General features: G+C 39.4%; 1 protein-coding gene across 4 annotated transcripts in view; it reads right to left on the bottom strand.

Moving 5' to 3' along the window:
• The window catches only part of CDK12 (cyclin dependent kinase 12), a 43678-nt gene extending 26644 nt beyond the window's left edge, over positions 1–17034 (bottom strand). For 3 of the 4 annotated variants that reach the window (XM_022558180.3, XM_022558183.3, XM_089901189.1), the window contains exons 1-5: positions 15399–17034; positions 10385–11266; positions 4478–4654; positions 3410–3549; positions 2243–2413 (exon numbers count right to left, since the gene is read on the bottom strand). In XM_022558180.3, coding sequence (XP_022413888.1) covers positions 2243–2413; positions 3410–3549; positions 4478–4654; positions 10385–11266; positions 15399–16447 — 2419 coding nt within the window. In that variant the 5' untranslated portion in view covers positions 16448–17034. The remainder of the gene's footprint in view (positions 1–2242; positions 2414–3409; positions 3550–4477; positions 4655–10384; positions 11267–15398) is intronic. The other variant, XM_022558181.2, reaches the window with a different exon arrangement.
• Between the last annotated feature and the right edge of the window lie 2756 nt (positions 17035–19790).

The following is a 19790-nucleotide window of genomic DNA, read 5'->3' as shown; positions in this document are numbered from 1 at the left end:
ATACTTCACCTATGAGGTAAGATGACAATTTCTTAAAAAGATAAACTCAATGTTAGGGAGGATAAAGTGGGATGGGACTCACTGGTGGGACATAAATTATTACTATCTTTCTTAAAAGCAATCTAACATTAAATATGAAAATTCCTTTGACCAAATAATTCTACTTCTAGGAAACTATATTAAGAAATAAATCAAAATACAAATATTTATGCACAAAGATGCTCAATGCAGTGCTATTATATTTTTTTAAACTGACAACTAATTGTTCAACAAGGACTGGTGAAATAAATTTGGATTCATCTATCTTTATGCACAGTCATTAAAACATGTTAATGATACAAGAAATTGCTTATGACAAGTTATAAAACACTAAATACACTTTGATCTTGGTTATGTTAAAATAAATACAATATATATAAAATATAAAGTACTAGAAAAAAAAATGCCAACATGCTAATACTACAGTGATCTTCTATGGATGCTCATATACTGGGAGTGGGAGAGAAATGATTGCCATTTTCCTTTTCTTACTCGCCTATGTTTTCAATTTTTCCACAAGGGGCATGCATCACATCCATTCATTCATTTAATATTTTATGATTAAAAAAATTTTTTTTAAGTTTTTGGCTGTGCCACACAGCATGTGGGATCTTAGTTCCCTGACCAGGGATCAAACCCATGAACCCTGCAGTGGAAGCACAGAGTCTTAACCACTGGACTACCAGGGAAGTCCCCTATTATTTTACGATTTTTTAAAAAAGAATTTAAACAGTACATGGTAAATTATTTAAACAGTACAGAAGGGCATGGATGAAAAGCAAGCACCTCTCCAGAAGCAACCAATTAACACTTTCTTACGCATCCTCACAGAAACTAGCTATACACTGTATTTTTTTTTTTTTTTTTGGCGGTACGCGGGCCTCTCACTGTTGAGGCCTCTCCCGTTGCGGAGCATAGGCTCCAGACGCGCAGGCTCAGCGGCCATGGCTCATGGGCCTAGCCACTCCGTGGCATGTGGGATCTTCCCGGACCGGGGCACGAACCCATGTCCCCTGCATCAGCAGGCAGACTCTCAACCACTGTGCCACCAGGGAAGCCCCTACACTGTATTATTTTTATAATCAGAAAAGGTTAAAAAAACACACCCAGAAATATACCTAGTATACTTAATTCTATTCCAATCTAACTTTCATAAATTTATCTAAGCAGGATTTCCTCTTTTCTTTAAAACTACTTCTACTAAACTCAAGAGGTATTACCCCCCTAGAGCTAATATATTTGAGGCTCTGTAAAGAAGTCCAACTTAACTTTATCCATTACCCTCCTAATTTTATGTATTTCAATCATATTCTCTGTTAACATCTCAGGCTATATTCACAGATGCCACCTCTTCACAGCTGCCCCTCTCTAAACCTTCAGATTTACTTTAATAAAAGTAGGCTGGATGTCATATATAGACTACTTCAAACATAAGTATGAAAACAACAAACGAATGTATCCCCCATAGACAAAAGTTACAAATCCAGGAAAACAAACCACTATGTGACCTGAAAACTGTTTTAGAAATACCTGCTTTGGATTCGAAACTGTATAAGTACAAAACTACATTAAAAAAAAGGATCTGGACTTCCCTGGTGGCGCAGTGGTTGAGAGTCCGCCTGCTGATGCAGGGGACACGGGTTCGTGCCCCGGTCCGGGAAGATCCCACATTCTGCGGAGCGGCTGGGCCCGTGAGCCATGGCCACTGAGCCTGAGCGTCCGGAGCCTATGCTCCGCAATGGGAGAGGCCACAACAATGAGAGGCCCATGAACCGCAAAAAAAAGGATGCATATAAATGAAGGATGTAAAAATGAGAGTAACTGTCAAATCTGGGTTTTAATTTCCATTATTATTATTACAATTTGTAAAAAACAAAAACAAAAAAAACCAACTTCAAAACATTGGTTGGAGGAGAATCTTATATTGTTTGTGTGCTGGCCTTATTAGGTGTTAACAGCAGACTCTAATTTTAATGATTAACAATGATTTCTAAAAGTATGAGTACAATAATGACGAATGGACATTTTATAAAATAAGCACTGTTCAGCACAAGAACAATCTGTTAACATCTTAATTCTGATGTGGATTAAAGAAAGAAGCTGGACTTTAGTACAACTTGTTAAAAAATGCAAACAGGCAAGCTAAGAAAGGGAAATAAAATGTACCAATCTCCCATGAAGAAACATGATTCTTTGCTAGTACCTTTGTCCTTCTTGAAATCCAGCGCGTCTTGTTTATCTGTGACAATTTCCTTCATGTTAACAACACTTCGGTGGATTAGCTGACGAAGGATTTTGATCTCACGAATGGCTGTGATTGGGAAGCCCTCTTTCTCATTGTCCAGTCTCACCTTCTTCAGGGCCACTAGCTCTCCTGTTACAACAAATTCAAACTGTTATATTACAATTAGCATTTTTTGGCCACCATCATGAATCAACCAATATATGCTCTTGCTCTGAAACAGACTTAATGCCTACTTTTTTTTTTTTTTTTTTTGGCGGTACGCAGGCCTCTCATTGTTGTGGCCTATCCCGTTGCAGAGCACAGGCTCCAGACGCATAGGCTCAGCGGCCACGGCTCACGGGCCTAGCCACGCCGCGGCACGTGGGATCTTCCCAGACCGGGGCACAAACCCATGTCCCCTGTTATCGGCAGGCGGACTCTCAACCACTGCGCCACCAGGGAAGCCCCTTAATGCCTACTTTAATGCTACATAGCAGATACTTTTATACTGTTAAAAAAAAAAAAAATCCCCATTTTCCCTTTCTTATCTTTGTCTTTTTAAACATTTAAAAAAAAATTTTTTTTTTCTTTGCGGTACACGGGCCTCTCACTGTTGTGGCCTCTCCCATTGCGGAGCACAGGCTCCGGATGCACAGGCTCAGTGGCCATGGCTCACAGGCCTAGCTGCTATGCAGCATGTGGGATCTTCCCGGACCGGGGCACGAACCCGTGTCCCCTGCATCGACAGGCGGACTCTCAACCACTGTGCCACCAGGGAAGCCCTTAAAATTTTAATTCAATATTCTGTTAAGCCTAAAAATTTTGTATTATTAAAATATATCAATAATCCAGCTACTTCATTTTATCTTCAAGGACTAGCCCCTTACCAAAGAGCAACTGACAAATTTTATTTTCACCTTCTCTTAAATTCCCAGCAAGCTTATTATAAAACATTTACAATGGACAGAAGGAGGAAGGTTTTTAGACAGTAATAATTATACTATTCTTTTGGAAAATTTTAATCTACTTCATAACTTTTGGAGACCAAATAAGAACTCAAAGTTTACTTTTGCTAAATCCACCTAAGACATCAGTACTGCTAAATTTTTAACCTTCTGACATCTAAAATTTTGTGGCAATATTTACCTGTGTCTTTGTCCTTGGCTTTATATACTTGGCCATAGGTTCCCTCTCCAATAATCCCAATAATGTCAAACTTGTCCACACAGCGTTTCCCCCAGTCACTTTCTGTTTGTCTTCTTTCTCCATAACGAGGACAACAAATTCTAAAAAAGGGAAAACAAAAATAAAACAAACAAAAAAGTTATTTTAAAAAATTATGTGCATTCCTTTTTTTCTTTTTCTTTTTTATTTATTTATTTGGCTGCATCACATGGCTTGAGGGATCCCGATCAGGGATCAAAACCGTGCCCCCTGCAGTAGAAGCATGGAGTCCTAACCACGCCAAGGAATTACCTGAGCGTATTCAAAGAACAAAACAGAATTCTTTTATGATGATTTCTCTGGCTCCTGAGTCTTTTATCAGTTTCTTTATTAAAAAAGCAGGAATCAAATGATATGAAATAAATAGTTTAAACAGTCTCTCACAGTGGCTAATCTCTCACAGATTTTTTTTTTTTTTTGCTTCAGGAAGACATAAGATCAAATAACAATAGATTTGCTACTTTATTAAGTACTGGCTTCCTCAGCCACAGAATGGGAAAATAATCCCTACATCATAGGGTTACTATGTAAGTAAAATATAAAACTTTGGCAATAATATGTGCTCAATAAATGGCAACCAAGAGAAGAATGCTAACAATCTGAAGATCAAACTCAGATTCTACTACATTTATGGCATGGCAATTTATGTAGTTCGGGGGAAAAAAATCCCCCATCTATTAATTCTTCATTAATGTGTACATGGTTGACACCCTCTGAATTAAAGGATTTTTTTCTTCTTCAATACGCTAAGTATTATGAATTCAAAAGATACACTGGGATCAATGTTCATGGTATACTTGGACTTGGGAAATTATTGTTTTTCTAAAAAACACAACATGGTATCTATGAGTGTAGATGAAAGGATTTTATCCATTAAAATAAAATAAGATCTACATTAGGCCCAATCCTCTATAAGCCTACTGGTGTAGGTTGTGGTCCAAAGGTAAGGAAGAAAGCTGTAATTAAGGAAGGGTCCCTCCAAAAACTCACTTTGGTCTCTTTTTGTATGGTTGCTGAGGTGGTGTGATTGCCTTTGGTTCTGGAGAGTCTGGGGGAGATGGATCCCCACCAGGGAGCTCTGGAGGGAGAGGGAGGTCTGTGAGTAGGTGACGTGGCCTTTGTTCCTTCTCCTTCTTTACAGGTTTTGATGGTAGAGTTTCTTTCGGACTAAACAACAGAGAGGAAAAAATGAAAAAGATCACAATTACTTAAAGGACGTGCAAATAAAACTTTTCAAAGATTATAAGGTCTGGCTGTTAAAAGATTACAAAGATTTTACTTTTAAGGGAAAAACCCCCAGTAATATAACAATGAAATGAAGTTCATCACAGTTAAAGAGACTTGGATTTTGCAAAAAGAAATCTATAGTATATTAAAAAAACTAATAAGAAATTTGGCATATTATTTGTAGCAACTTTAATAAACTTCTTTAATGTCCTTCCTAAGATTCTATGTGGATTTTTATTGAGATGAAATAAAACGCAGGAAGTTATAATCTTAAATTTGCAAAGCACCACTGCAACTCATGAAGTCACCAAACCTGCTCCATATTTTAACCAGCAAAGATTTAAATGACTGAAAGCCCAGCAATGTAATACTGGGTTGGCCAAAAAGTTTGTTCGAGTTTTTCCATGTTACAGAAAAACCTGAACGAACTTTTTGGCCAAGCCAATACTATTATGTTACTGAAGATGTGGCGAGAAACTTGGAAAAAGCAAATAGTATTTTACAGTGTTTTGTAAGAAATACAGCTAAGCTGGAAATCAAAATAAGTGAAAAATATACTTATTTATTCTACTGGCTGGGAAGCAAAAGGCAACCATATCCGACCATCCAAAATGGATAAATAACTTTCAAACTAAAAATCTAAGGAGAAAGAGTCCAAGAGACTATTTCAGAATCATTAAAACACTGATAGCAGAAGGTCTCTCATGATAATCAACAAATTTTAATAGTCAGTGGGGAAAACAGAAGGGATGGCTTTCCTGGAATAGACTAGAAAATTCAGTTTTCAGATCCAATTTTTAACCACCTCTATTTATGAGTAAAGGAAGGATTTTGTGCCATGCATGTCCTCAGAAAAGATAGTGCAGCATACTAATTCATGCCTACAAATAAAACCATGCTAGATAGTCTTTTGTATTCCATCACAGTTATCAGAAGATTAAAAAGAATCTGAGAATCCTAACCACAGTACAAACCTCCTCTACGTTTTCAACAAGTGGTTATTTAAAAAAAAATTCTTTCATGAATACTTCCACAGAACCATAAAGAACAGATCTACCCCTTGCAATGTATTTTTTTTTTTTTTTTTTTTGGCTGCGTTCTCTTTGTTGCTGGGCATGGGCTTTTCTCTAGTTGCGGAGAGCGGGGTCTACTGTTCGTTGCGGTGCACGGGCTTCTCATTGGGTGGCTACTCTCATTGCAGAGCACGGGCTCTAGGCGCGTGGGCTTCAGTAGTTGTGGCACTCGGGCTCAGCAGTTGTGGCTCATGGGCTCTAGAGCACAGGCTCAGTAGTTGTGGCGCACGGGCTCAGTTGCTCTGCGGCACGTGGGATCTTCCTGGGAAAGGGCTCGAACCCGTGTCCACTGCATTGGCAGGTGGATTCTTAACCACTGCGCCAGCAAGGAAGCCCCACAATGTATCTTTTTAAAGCATACTGCTGCCCTCTGTGTGTGAAACACAATCTCAAAAGCTACTACTTCCTACCAATTTTCATCATTTTAATCTCTTATAAATCAGACAGAACAATAGAATCTAGTTTGTACCATATCAACCAGAACTGGGGTAGTCAATGGAGAGCAAAACAATCACCTGAAACTTTCTGTTAAATTACTGATAGAGATGAACACACAACATTATTATAATTTGCACTAAGATTTTTCTACCCTGGGAACAAAGCCTGTTACCAGAAAACTCTTGAGTCAGGATGCCATATAGATTTTTTAAATTTCCCCAATTTTTAAGACATTTGGGAAAGAAAATTCCTAATTTTTCAACTAATGTCAAAATATTTTTTATAAATTTCAATTCCTCATGACTCAGAAATAGATTCCATCTTGGTTCTGTGTCACTAGAATCAAATTATCTGAATCCTTTCACCATCATTTATGTTCAGTCTGTATTTTATATTTACACTTGTTTTAACCAAAATTTACTTTATGGGTTCAAATATTGTTTGCTACTGTGAAAATGTACATCGCTTCTGAAAAATTATATTTTTAGTATGTTTATGTCAAGAAAGAATGAGTGTTTGATGGGATACGTACTACCAGTTCAGGGCACAAGTTAATAGAGGTCAAATTCTGTTTCAATAAATTCCAAATGTACCAAAAACCTTGGAATAATGATGACCCATAAAATTGCAGTGCTTAACAACATTATGCTCTTTAGCCTTTAGTGTAGGGCACTCACTAAAATAAAGCTCTATATAGTTCTGAGGGCATGGAGTAGATGCAGAGAGCCTAACATATTGGAGCAGATACTGAACATCTAAGTCATTACTTGAAGATTCAGTACCAGGAAGTGCTGATCTACCCTACCAATAGCAGTATTTCCTGGTTCTCCATTTATACCTGCAGATGGGTTCACATGTAGTGACAAGGTTGCATAATGCTTGTGTATAATTAAAAAAAAAAAAAAAAGTTGCCAAGCTCCAAGATGCTGAAATTTTAGAATCCGGATAGTCTCTTGGAATTTACGATGCTGGATTTAATCTGTAGGTACAATGTAACACCTCTAATAAGTCTTTATTGTTAATAAAGAAAAAAATATGAATTTACATATGAACTATGTGAAAAGAAATTAATTTTTTTTTTGGGGGGGTGGCCGTACCACGTGGCTTCAGGGCTCTTAGTTCCCCGACCAGGGATAGAACCCGAGCCCCCTGCAGTGGAAGCACAGAGTCCTAACCACTGGACCATCAGGGAATTCCCCAAAATTAATTCTTATTAATTTTCAAAATGTAAAATAAACTACTTTAAAAAGTTCATTTATCTCCTTCCCCTTAAAGCAGGTTGTTTAAAAAGTGATTTATTTTTACAAACTTCTATTAAAAATTTGAGTGATTAAAAACATTGTATTAGCATTCTAGTAAAAAACAAGCATTCTATTACAAAAATCCTAAAATCTAATCTGAATGTTTACCCAGTTCTATTCTACACGAGCTCAGTACTTTAAAAATACAGCCTTTGAGAATAATGTAGACTCTATTCAAGTCTGATAAAACTCCAAATGAACCAGGCTATCAAAAAAATAAAGAAAACAATATTAAAAAAACCCTATGTGGTTAACTGAAAATTTTTTAAAAAGCAGCAGATCCCCATGAATAGCTATGTTCATGAAGAATGTACCATATCACGGTGGATGTTTGGCAGCCTTTGCTTCTTGAAACCAAGAATTGTAGACCATGAATCATAAAGGTTTTTGCAGTACCATTAATTAAATTCACTCCTGCATTTGATACCTGGGTTAATACACTCCTGCCCAATATATATGTTTGAAAGAAAAATTTCAATCTTTTCCCAAAAGGACAAATCCTCTAATACAAGCTTTATGTCATCCAGGTGGCAAATAATTTAACTACATGCCCGATGTCATTTCACACAAGCCCTGACTCTGGCTCCTTCAGCAGTTTTACTTATTCAAATAATCAATATTTAATGACTGCATTCTGTGTTCTATGTTTAAAGCACTGTAGGCAATAAAAAGATGTGTAAGTCACATTCTCAACATTTAAGCTCCTGAAGCCTCACATGAGAGAAAGTAGGAGGAATATGAGTCCCATGTGCAACTTTCAGATTCCTTCCTAAAAAGTTTTCTTACATAAAATTATTTTTCGGGACATCACTGGTGGTCCAGTGGTTAGGACTCCATGCTTCCAATGCAAGGTGGGCATGTTCAATCCCTGCTCAGGGAACTAGGGTCTTGCATGCTGCGCGGTGTGGCCAAAAAAATTTTTTTAAATAAATAAATATTTTTCATGTGAAAGATAGGTGCAGCTGGTACATGGATAGGGTGGCACCAAATAAGTAAATAAAAACAAGAACAGAAAAACTATCTTGAATTTATAGTTTTATAGTGAAAAAATAAAACTGATAGTGGAAGAAATCTTCACTTCCATTTTTCTACCTTTAGTAAGGACTATAAAATAAAATAGTTACACTTTTGGAATCAGAATAAATATATAACAACAATAAGTTTTCTCACTTCATTCTCTCTCTTACACATTTTTAAAGATAGCTACACATACTCAAATAAGCACTGAATGGTCTTACTTTACCCCTCATCTGCAATCTGAAAGATAAAAATTCCTATGTGCCTTCTATCAAAATTGTTCCACCTCTGGAAACCTGTACTCCATGCTGACGCATGGTAGGTAGGTTCAACAGCTATTTGGTTAGCCAAGGAAACATTTCAAAAGGAAGATCCTCAGCCACACTGATATTGTCCTAGCCACTATGTAAACTAAGATTTAAACAAGGTTCCTGCGGATAGACAGTGGCCTAGGTTCCCTTTGGATGATACTCAATTGACTATTTTCCAACAAAAACTGTAAAAATATATCGCTTGTATCTATGAAAATTATATTGTGTACCTCAAACAAATTTTTCTACATAAATTTCAGGTTCTGTTCTCCTTTGCAGTTCTCAGGATGTGGCAGAATTCATAAATACCTATTAATATTAGAAAGAGCATGTGAAATTTTTCTTTAAAATCAGATTTACAGCTATGTATAGTAATGGAGCCATTCTTTTAAATAATCTCTTTCCCTCTCATTCATTGCACTTGCACCTTCTAAAAAAAGTTCAGAGTGTAATCTGAAAAAATATAGATCTAAAGGGCTGAAATGTATCACTGTTCAAACTACTGATGTCACCTGGAAAGTAAGGGAAGCTTGGGAATTGGTCTGGGATGCAAGACCGATAATACTTATTTTTGTGCTTACAGTGGAAGTTTGTTGCAATAAGTGAAACTCACATCCTCCAGAACAAGAGGGCAGAATCTCCATAGGAAAAAGAATAATACAAAGATTGCCATGGCATATGTCACTGCTAAATCATGTTTGTTTGGTGGTACTTGCCTGGCTAGGCCTGTCAAGAAATTAAACAAATATATTTCCTAATGTCTTCCATGAAATCAGATTCATGCTTCAAATTATTTCAGTTTTCAACACTCAGAGGACTCATTAAAATTAGAGCTCTTCCCATCACCCCACTGTGAATTTATATTCTAATTAGCAAAGATTCTACATATTGTTCTTTTCTTCTTACAGGATAATTAATTTTTTTAAAGCATCAGGAGAAAAAAAAAGCAGCTATAAAAGACATTTTTGGGACCACTGAGGATATTATTATTATTGATATGCTACTGATATTATTTAATAAATGAATGATAAGTTTTTTAGGGTGATAAAGGTATTGTGATTATATAGGAAAATGTTCTTGTTAGGAGAGACATGCTAAAGTATTCAGAAGTGTCATGATATCTACAGTTAAAACAAATATGGCAGAAAATTAACAACTGGTGAATCAAGGCGAAGAGTATACAGGTGTTAATTATATTCTTTTAACTTTTCTGCAGCTATTTAATATTAAAATTTTCAACATAAAAAGTTAAGGAGAAAAACACACGATTTTTAAAAATTTGAATCAAAATTATCAATAAATACACTTATGAGAAAAAGGGTTACGTAGACCTCAAACTGTAATTCTCTTTTCCTAATAAATGTCATATATAAGGACTTTTCCACTGAAAACCAAACATCAAAGGCATTTCCTATTCATGAAAGCATTCTAAACAGCCATTCATTAGATCAATTTTGACAAAGCTTGAGAAAAAATACATTACACTTAGAACAAGAGGGTTAAAATTTCCCAGTTAACCACAGGACTTACCTATCCATGTCATCATCTCCCAGTAATAAGGGTGGGAGGGGCAGAGGAGGCAACGTTGAAGTTTTTAGGTGTGGAATAGCAGCTGTTACAGACACTTGAGTCTTCACAGAAACCTGTACAGGGGGCTGAGAATTTGCCTGAGAGGACAGAGTTGATGTCCTTGGGTGAATAGAAGGGGGCAAAGTTGAAGTACTAGAAGAAAGAACCTGACTAAATGCTGGTTGGGGAGGAGGCAGAGGTGGTTGCTGTGGAAGAGCTGGTAGTGGAGGCAAAGGTGGCAAGGGGGGTGTCTGAGGTGGAGGGGTAGTAGTTGGTAAAGGAGGTGGAGAAGTAACTGTGGGAAGAGGTGGAAGGGTCTCCTTTTCAGATGTCTCTGTCTCTTTTGGAGTAGCAATCTCCTCTTTCAGTGCTACAGGTTTAGAGTCTCTTGTTCCCTGTCCTTTTGAATCTTTAAGAACAGGATGCTTCTCAGAGTTTTCATCCAACTTTATTTTCCCTGTATCTAAAGAATTTTTGACCTCTGTATTTAGATGTGTTACGTTCACCAGTTCGGTATCTGGGGCAGATTTTTCCAATTTTACACCTCTGGGTAACTTTTTAGACTCCAAGCCTGAATCCTTAGCCTCTACCAAACTGTTCTCTTTTCTAGGCAAAAATATAGGTGAACCCTTGGATTCCTTTCCATCCATTTTTGCTGCAGCAGCTGCTGCTCTTTCCTTCTTTTTCCTACTGAGTTCAGCTCCCAAGCTGGAGTTCAGTGGAAGCCTGACAGGTGAGATACTGGAATGTCGACTGCGTGACCCGGATCTCTTCTTTTTACTATGAGAAGATGAGTGTCTTGAATATGCGGGACTTCTACTTCTAGACTTCATGGATTTTCTACTGGAAAAAGAAAAAAGCAGTTTAAAATGGATAGACTACAGCAATGTGGAATAGATCAGTTAAACAAACTATGAAGAACTGTAACTTAAAAAACCCACTGAGTATTTAGCAATCTTAAAAATAGATTAGGTACCATCAAATAATAATAATAACGTATCAATATTGGTTCATTAATTGTAACAAATGTAAGATGTTAACAATAGGGGAAACTGAGTTTGAGGACATAAAATAATTCTTTGTACTATCTTTACAATTTTTCTGTAAATTTAAAACTGTTCTTTACTTTAAAAAATAGATTAGAAGGAAATAAATCCTCCATGGCAACATATTTCAATCATATAATCTAAAAATTACCCACTACTTATTCAACTGAAGGAAGATGGATGGATACTTTTTTCCCATGTTAGAAAATACCCATATTCACAATGATTACTTTTAGTATTTTGGTTTAAATATCTGATAAACTGAAAACATGATTTTAAAAAGTCATACTTAATGCTAAACGTGGGTTATATCAATTAGGAAGTTAAAAGTAACTAGCACACTTCACCAAAACCTAAATTTTTTAAACTAGACAGCTATTTTATTGAGAAATCCCAGGAAAAGATTCTGTTCCTTGTATCCTCACTTTATAATTAAGTTGCACCTATACTAAACAAACCCCCAATTACAAGAGTTAGGATTTACAAAAACTAGATAAACCAGAGAAACTGTCTTACCAAAATAATTTATTAGAAGTTATTAAAACTATGATGGCTTCTAGTACTTTCAAATATAAAATGATTTCCAATAAACTTTTTAGGAATTCATAAAGCAAGGTATTATTGCATGTTCAACTTATCTTCTCCATTATTAAGGAAGGACTGGAAAGTAAAATCTGGGAATCTATAAGGCAGATTATTCTAAATTAAAACCCAAACCCTCATTAATTCTTTTTTGCTTTTTCATAAAGTCTAATGTGCTCAGGCCTCAGTGTGAGGAGGAAAAAAAATTAGCACAAAAAATGTGACTGGACAAAAGATAATTTGCCCAGTAGTGTAAAACAAATTGTTCCCATTCCAGATCTTCAATATCTCCCTTTATCGTTGATCATTGGTAAGGCTGATGTGATTCAAAATGTTTCAAAACAAATAGCATATACATGGTAGGTGAAACAACTCACATGATGTTAGTCATGATTTTCTTATACCTATAATGCTTTTTGGAAACTTTCTTCCAAGTTTATTAAAATGTAAAGTTATCACTGGAATCAAAGTGCTCAAAACAACAATAACAACAATGTATATATGAACATGAGGATATAAAATACTGAAAGTAGTTAAGTGAATTTACCAAATATCCACTTACCCTTCAGAAAACTAATACTTCTCTTATAAATAAGTGGCTAAAACAAGAGGTTTTCTCTGATTGAATTATAGGCTGGTCTAAAACTAACATTATCTCAGGAAAACACTAAGTAATGTCAGAGACCGTGCTCTACAAACCACTGTTTCTTTCATCTTTCAGCATGACTAAATCTTCCTAAGGAACTCTGCTACAAACCTTAAACTTCTGAACAGAAGCCTACTGTTAATAGGATGTTTGGATGGCCATAAGTTATATAAACGTTACATTTGAGGTCCAGGTCCACTCTTCAAGGAAAAAAGGGGGTATAGGGAACAACAAATAGGTAAATGCAGGCAACAAAAAAAATTGTCTTCAAAAACAAATGTATTTTTTCCCTAAATTAAGTTAGGTCCCACCATTTGAAATGAAATTTCTACTATTAATCACTAATAATTTGGTGGATGCAAAGACCTTGCGTTTCTGCCAAAGCATTTTCAGTCTTTAAAAATGAAATCTTTTGTTTAATCTTGACTGTCTCTCTCAAGGAAAAAAAAAAAGAGAATACCATAAAAGGCATCTGTATGTTCCTCCAGCCTGACTCTAAGAAACTGAATGAGGAAGAATACGTACATAACGCACACACACAAACACATAATGCTCTTTTCAAGCCAACTAAAAATGTGCATGTGACTCCAGGATTATTATGTAGTGTTTATATTTGTGTCCTATAATACTGTGTCTCCAATTCTTTCTTGATTTATTTTTACCATCACTGCACTAGTTCCAACTAAGTGAGTAGAGGAAGAGAGAACTTGAGATTTGAATCCAAAAGGAATCATTGCAAAGTAGCAGTTTTTACTGAAACTTGTTTTAGTGTTTTAGCCTCAATGTAATTCTGTATTCCCAAACCCCATAACAATCAAAAATTCTCAGAACAGGCTTAATGAAACTACTCCCTCAAGAAAACAAATATTCTGAGAATATTTCTTAGGCATCCTTAAAAAACTAAGCAATTTTACAAATGGTACACTTAAGACATCCATTTCACTGTATATAAATTTACCCCTCATCCCTCCAAAAAAAAAAAAGTGAACTCTAGCTAATGGTGTACATGCTAAAGTGTTTATAGTGAAGTATACGGAATGGAACTTCACTATAAACTTCAAGTAAGTATGCAACTTACTTTGAGATGAATCAAAACAAATGAAGGTGGAGAGAGATGGATAGAGATGATAAAATGTATAGCAAATATTAATTGCAGAATCTAGGTGGTACATACTTGAGTCCTCACTACAATTCTTTCAACTTTTCTGTGCTTGAAAAATTGTAATAAAATGGAGGGGAAAAGCCTAAGGAACTTCAGACTCTGACAGCTAGGAACTCCTGTAGCTTGATGAATTCAAACTAGTTTATGAATAATTATAACTTTAAGTCAGCAAAAATTACTCACACTGACATATAAAAGACATGCATGGATTTTTTCAAATTCGCATACTTTCTCTACTAGTGTTCAACAACATTTCCCTCATTCACTGATAGAATTTACTGACTGGCTCCAAGTACCAGGCACTGTACCTGGCTATGCACTCATATTTACTAATTAATCCTCACAACAACTCTAGAAGTAGGTAGTTATTATTCTCATTTCACACACAGAGAAATTAAATTATACGCCAAAGGTCACAAAAGCAAGATTAGGATTCCACTCAGGCATAACTCCAAAGCCCAAGTTCTGCTTTTGAGGAAAATGTTAAGTCTACAAAGAGGGAGGTACATCTCACCACCTAGGAACAAGAACAGTTTTCTGTAGACAATTCACTTCAACAATTAAATTTCAAACTAACATGACTTTCTCACCAAAAATATCACAGTGAAGGTACTATTACCAATTTTTAAGAGAAAGATTTTGAAATTCACCTGTGGTCACAAATATGTCAATGGTGATGCTGTAAATAAAATCAAATTATCCTTGGAAACAATTTCTGCTAGGTTATATCATAAAAGGGAAAAAGAACTAATTGGCTGAATTTCCACTAGAAACATCACATAAAAGACAGGAGTCTCGGGCTTCCCTGGTGGCGCAGTGGTTGAGAGTCCGCCTGCCGATGCAGGGGACACGGGTTCGTGCCCCGGTCTGGGAAGATCCCACATGCTGCGGAGCGGCTGGGCCCGTGAGCCATGGCCGCTGAGCCTGCGCGTCCGGAGCCTGTGCTCCGCAGCGGGAGAGGCCACAACAGTGAGAGGCCCGCGTACCGTAAAAAAGACAGGAGTCTCTTGTAAGTTATCAAAAAATTGTCAATTAGGAAATAAACTTACAAGTTTGGAGACTCAGTGGACAGCACAAATGGTAGATGACTTAGGCAAATAGCCCCGAGATAATACAGATGAAAATTTTTAATTTCTTACATCTCCAATCAGGTCCAATGAAGCCTAAGGCACTAATACCAAAGTGATTTTTAAAAAGTTAAGACAAAGCAACTGAAATAGCTGGATAAACTCTGGGCACCAGTATCAATCCTAGGCAGTCGGTAAGCAGAAGCCTATGATTTTTCTCACATGGGAGCTTACAACTGAAGATCCCACCACTGGAAGTACCTACCTTTAGCAGCTGTAGGCATGTGAACTCTGCACTTCTCCAATTCTGGGTTAAGAGGAGACCAGACTCACCTACATGATGACTAACCAATAGCAAAGTGTTCCAGTCAATGATGAACACTGGGGGCTTCAACAAAATGTTAACATGTCTAATCACCAGTTCCTCATAAGCCACCGAAAGAAGGAACGGGCTGTTAGACAAATAGCTCACCTGGGGAGCGGACTCCGGCTCAGAGAGCGCTTGCTCAGGAAAGGGCTGCTGGACCGCCTTCGGCCGTAGGGACTGGGTGATCTCCCACTGTAAGAGCCACTCCTTTCATAGCTGGAAGAACGTCGCCGGCTATAGGGACTCACAGACCTCTGTCGTCTACTGTAGGGACTGGGTGACCGTGTGCTGGACTGGTAGGCAGAAGGCTCCTTGTAAGGTGGGCTGATTGACTGCCTTCTTGAGGTACTTCCCGGACTCTTCTTGTAGGAGTCGTAATTGCTAGAGGTGTGAGATCTCGGGGGACTAAGGTCATAATCTTGGCCGTAAGAAGCTCCTGAGGGGCTATCATCTTGCTTGGGGCTGTCCGACCACTTCCGGTGGGGACTCCTGGACCTCCGTTTGGGGCTGTCCACGGTTTTGTAACTTTTGGGTGTTTCCCTTTTCCGATGACTTTTACTCCGGTCTTTGTGCCCGGACTTCAACTCACGTTCTTTCCGGGTCTTCTCCTTATGGAGTTTGGATGACCTGGATTCCTTGTTGCTGCTGCTTTTGGAGACCTGCGTCTTTCCATGGTCATCATTCTCCTCATTTGAACGCTTTGAACTTCCTGATATCCGGTCCTTCATCGATCCCGACTTGCTGGAGGCTTCCAGGTGTTTTTCTTTCTCTGACTGTTTAGTTTTTAGTAAGTCCCGGGAACGTCTGTGCTGGTGGTGACGGTGTTTGTGCAGGCGGTCACTCCGATCAGTCCCGCGACGTTCATCATTCTCCCTCCGGTCCAGTTTGAAGGCCATGTCGTCAGAGAAGGTATCGGAATCAGAGCTAATGTCATCGTACTCCACCAAAGGTTTGATAATTGTACCCAAAGGTGCTGCTTCGGGGGTCACCAACCCCATGTCTTTGGAGTGCTTGGACCTATGCCGCTTGTGCTTCGACACCAAGCGGTGACGCTCCCTGCTGTTGGAGCTGCCACCTCCCGATGACGGCTGCAAAGTTCCAGAAGCTCCTCCACTCCCGTCCTTCTTGCCCCCATGTCTCTCTGGATTGGGCATTCCCTTTCCCCTGGCCTCAAAATGGGGAAAAAGTTCCCCAGCACTCCAAAAAGTAGCCCCCACCCTCCCCCCCAGCCCCAGCCCCACGCCTACCAAAGCGCCCCTACAAGGGGGTGGGGAGGGAAGGGACGGTAGCCCAGGCTCCTCCTCCCTCCCGACTCCTCAGCACCCTCCTACATGAGGTGGGGGGTGAAGGAGCCAGGGAAGAAATGAGAGTTGCTCAGCAGTGGAGTTGCGAGACAACGGGTAGCCGCTCGAGTCTGTTTCCCCTCCTCCCCACGCCGAGCCAATCCTCAGGCCCAGGCGCCGGGGAGGTCGAGGAAGTAGGAAGCCGACGGCCCGGGGCTGTGGGGCCGACTCCGGCTCTGGGGCCCTGTGAGGACTGCACGGGCCCTTCCCCTTCCCGGTAGCCCGGCTCGGGGCGGCTTCCTGTCGCTGGGGTCCCGCGGCCTAGGTGCCTCACGCCCCCTTTGTCCCTCGCTACTGAAAGAGCCCCTCTTCTAGCTTCCGCCTCACCTCAGTACCTCACACTCACTCGCTCCCTCACAGAGGCTCACAGTCACACACTAGGTTAAACCGAAACAGCACTGGGAGGAAGGGGGAGGGGGTAATCCCAGGAAATATCGCGAGAATCTGCAGTACTCTCGCGGTATTTCGTGCTTCCTTTCACCTCTCCCCACTGCCTGCTCAAACAACGCGAGAGCAAGTCCCGGGCCAGAAACGCATTCTGCCAGATTCTCGCGATAAGATCCCAGCTCCGCGTTTGAGCAAAACTTTATTGAAACGGACTTAGGAGGAATTTTTTAATTCAAGACTTTATTAATAACTCATTGAACAAATACATATTCCCAAGTTCCGGCGCAAACTAATTTTTGCATACTCTGTAACAGCTCCTTTAAATACCAGGATGAAAATATTGTCAACAGAATAAAGGGCAAATGTGGGGCTATTTCAACCCAAGTCCCTAAGTATTAACGATTCTTCCCACTTAGGTAGCATATACTACTACGTGCATTATTACTAATTCTCGTACTGCCCTGGAAAACACAATTTCCTCATCCCTATTTTACAAATAAGGAAACCCGGACTCAGAAAAGTTGAGTAAGTTACTTAGGGTAACAAAGCTAACCCAGCAAGGGCCAAAGAAGAGATAAAGATTCGCGTCTGGGGACTTCCCTGGTGGTGCAGTGGTTAAGAATCTGCCTGCCAATGCAGGGTGCGTAGGTCCGGGAATATCCCACATGCCGTGGAGCAATTAAGCCAGTGCACCACAACTACTGAGCCTGCATGCTACGACTACTGAAGCCCGCGCACCTAGAGCCTGTGCTCTGCAACAAGAGAAGCCACAGCAATGAGAAGCCCACACACCACAGCGAAGAGTACCCCCTGCTCGCCACAACTAGAGAGAAGTCCCGGGCACAGCAATGAAGACCCAACACAGCCAAAAAAAAAAAAAATTCATGTCTGACCTTAAACTACAAGCTCTTTCATTGTGTGGCACTACCACTCTCCAGTCTGCTTAAAATCTTAAGAACCTTGAAAGCTCATCACCTCTTGAGATCATCTTCTGGCTCTTTTGGAATCATTTAGCCATTTATCTTCACACAGAAGATTATAGTTATGAACAAGCAAAGCATAGTATTCATGAACAGGAAAAAGTATGTTACACTGCCCCTCATTTTTTATCTTTCAAAATTCCTTGGCACATGTTAACTCATTCCATTCACAACTTACCTCTTCACAACTTACCCCTGAAATAGGTTGCATTAGTGAGGCGACTAAGGAACAGAGAAGCTAAGTGGCTTGTCCAAGCTTCCCCATTCTTTTCTTCAATAAATATATGTGTGTGAGACTTTAAGGTCCTTCTCCGTGTACTAGTGCCCACTGAGACCCCTCAAGAAGGATATAGACAATATATTCATACCTCAAAATATAAGGTAATAAATGTCATAAGAATGATACAGAGCAGTGTGGAGGTTCAAAAGAAGGTTGGGAGTGGTAAGAGCAAGCTTTATAAAAGTATGACATTTGAGGGGCTTCCCTGGTGGCGCAGTGGTTAAGAATCCACCTGCCAATGCAGGGGACACAGGTTCGACCCCTGGTCTGGGAAGATCCCACATGCCGCGGAGCAACTAAGCCTGTGTGCCACAACTACTGAGCCTGCATGCCACAACTACTGAAGCCCGCACGCCTAGAGCCCGTGCTCCGCAATGAGAAGCCACCGCAATGAGAAGCCCGTGCACTGCAACGAAGAGTAGCCCCCACTTGCCACAACTACAGAAAGCCTGCGCGCAGCAGCAAAGACCCAACACAGCCAAAAATAAACAAATAAAAATTTTTAAAAAAGTATGACATTTGAGTTGGACCAGAAAGCGTAGATAAGGATTTGTATATGAAAAGAGCATCCAGTAAATTAGGAGCCAGAAAACATTCTGAATGAAGGCAGAAAACTCTACTCTCCAAATCACTCCCTGAAAATGTTCTTGTTGCTTTGGGTCACATGGGTACAAAAAAAGTTTTTTACTTAAATGTTTGAGCCCATAAATCTTCATTAAAAAAAAATGAAAAAGACAGGGAATTCCTTGCTGTCCAGTGGTTAGGACTCTGTGCTCTCACTGCCAGGGGCCCCGGTTCCATCCCTGATGGGGGAACTAGGGTCCCACACGCTATGCAGCTCAGCCAAAAAAAAAGAAAGAAAAAGACCAAGTTTTTCATGACAACTTTTTAATCATCTACAGAAGTAAAATTAATACTATCAAGAAAAAAGAATAAAAGAGGATAGAATTAAGTACTTGAACTCAGGTGTGGTAACTCCTCATTCATTGCTGCAAGAGGGCCTGGATGTAAAGGTCTCCACCAGTGTCTAACATGATGGCAGATGACATGAGACTTAATGAGCCGATTAGGTGAAGTGACTGGTCCACCTTATTAAACGTTGGCATGAGTTCATCAAAATTACTCTGATTTTTTCTTTTTTTTTTTTTTTTTGTGGTATGCGGGCCTCTCACTGTTGTGGCCTGTCCTGTTGCGGAGCACAGGCTCCGGATGCGCAGGCTCAGCGGCCATGGCTCACGGGCCTAGCCGCTTCGCGGCATGTGGGATCTTCTCAGACCGGGGCACGAACCCGTGTCCCTTGCATCGGCAGGCGGACTCTCAACCACTGCGCCACCAGGGACGCCCTTTTTCTATCTTTTGAATGAGATCAAAGTTTTGACCCAGGATGCGCGCACAACCCACAGTAAAATGGAAAAGTGGGGATGGCAGAAGGAATTGTGATGATGTGTCAAATTAAATCTTGAAGAGTAAAATTCATTATCCAAATTAATCCACCATCATTCCAGGA

The sequence above is a fragment of the Delphinapterus leucas genome, chromosome 19 (assembly GCF_059928025.1).
Source record: "Delphinapterus leucas isolate spDelLeu-1000000601 "Yukka" chromosome 19, BTC_Dleu_Yukka2, whole genome shotgun sequence".
Classification (NCBI taxonomy): domain Eukaryota; kingdom Metazoa; phylum Chordata; class Mammalia; order Artiodactyla; family Monodontidae; genus Delphinapterus; species Delphinapterus leucas.
The sequence above is the reverse complement of the archived record's forward strand: the minus strand, read 5'-3'. Positions and strand labels throughout refer to the sequence as shown.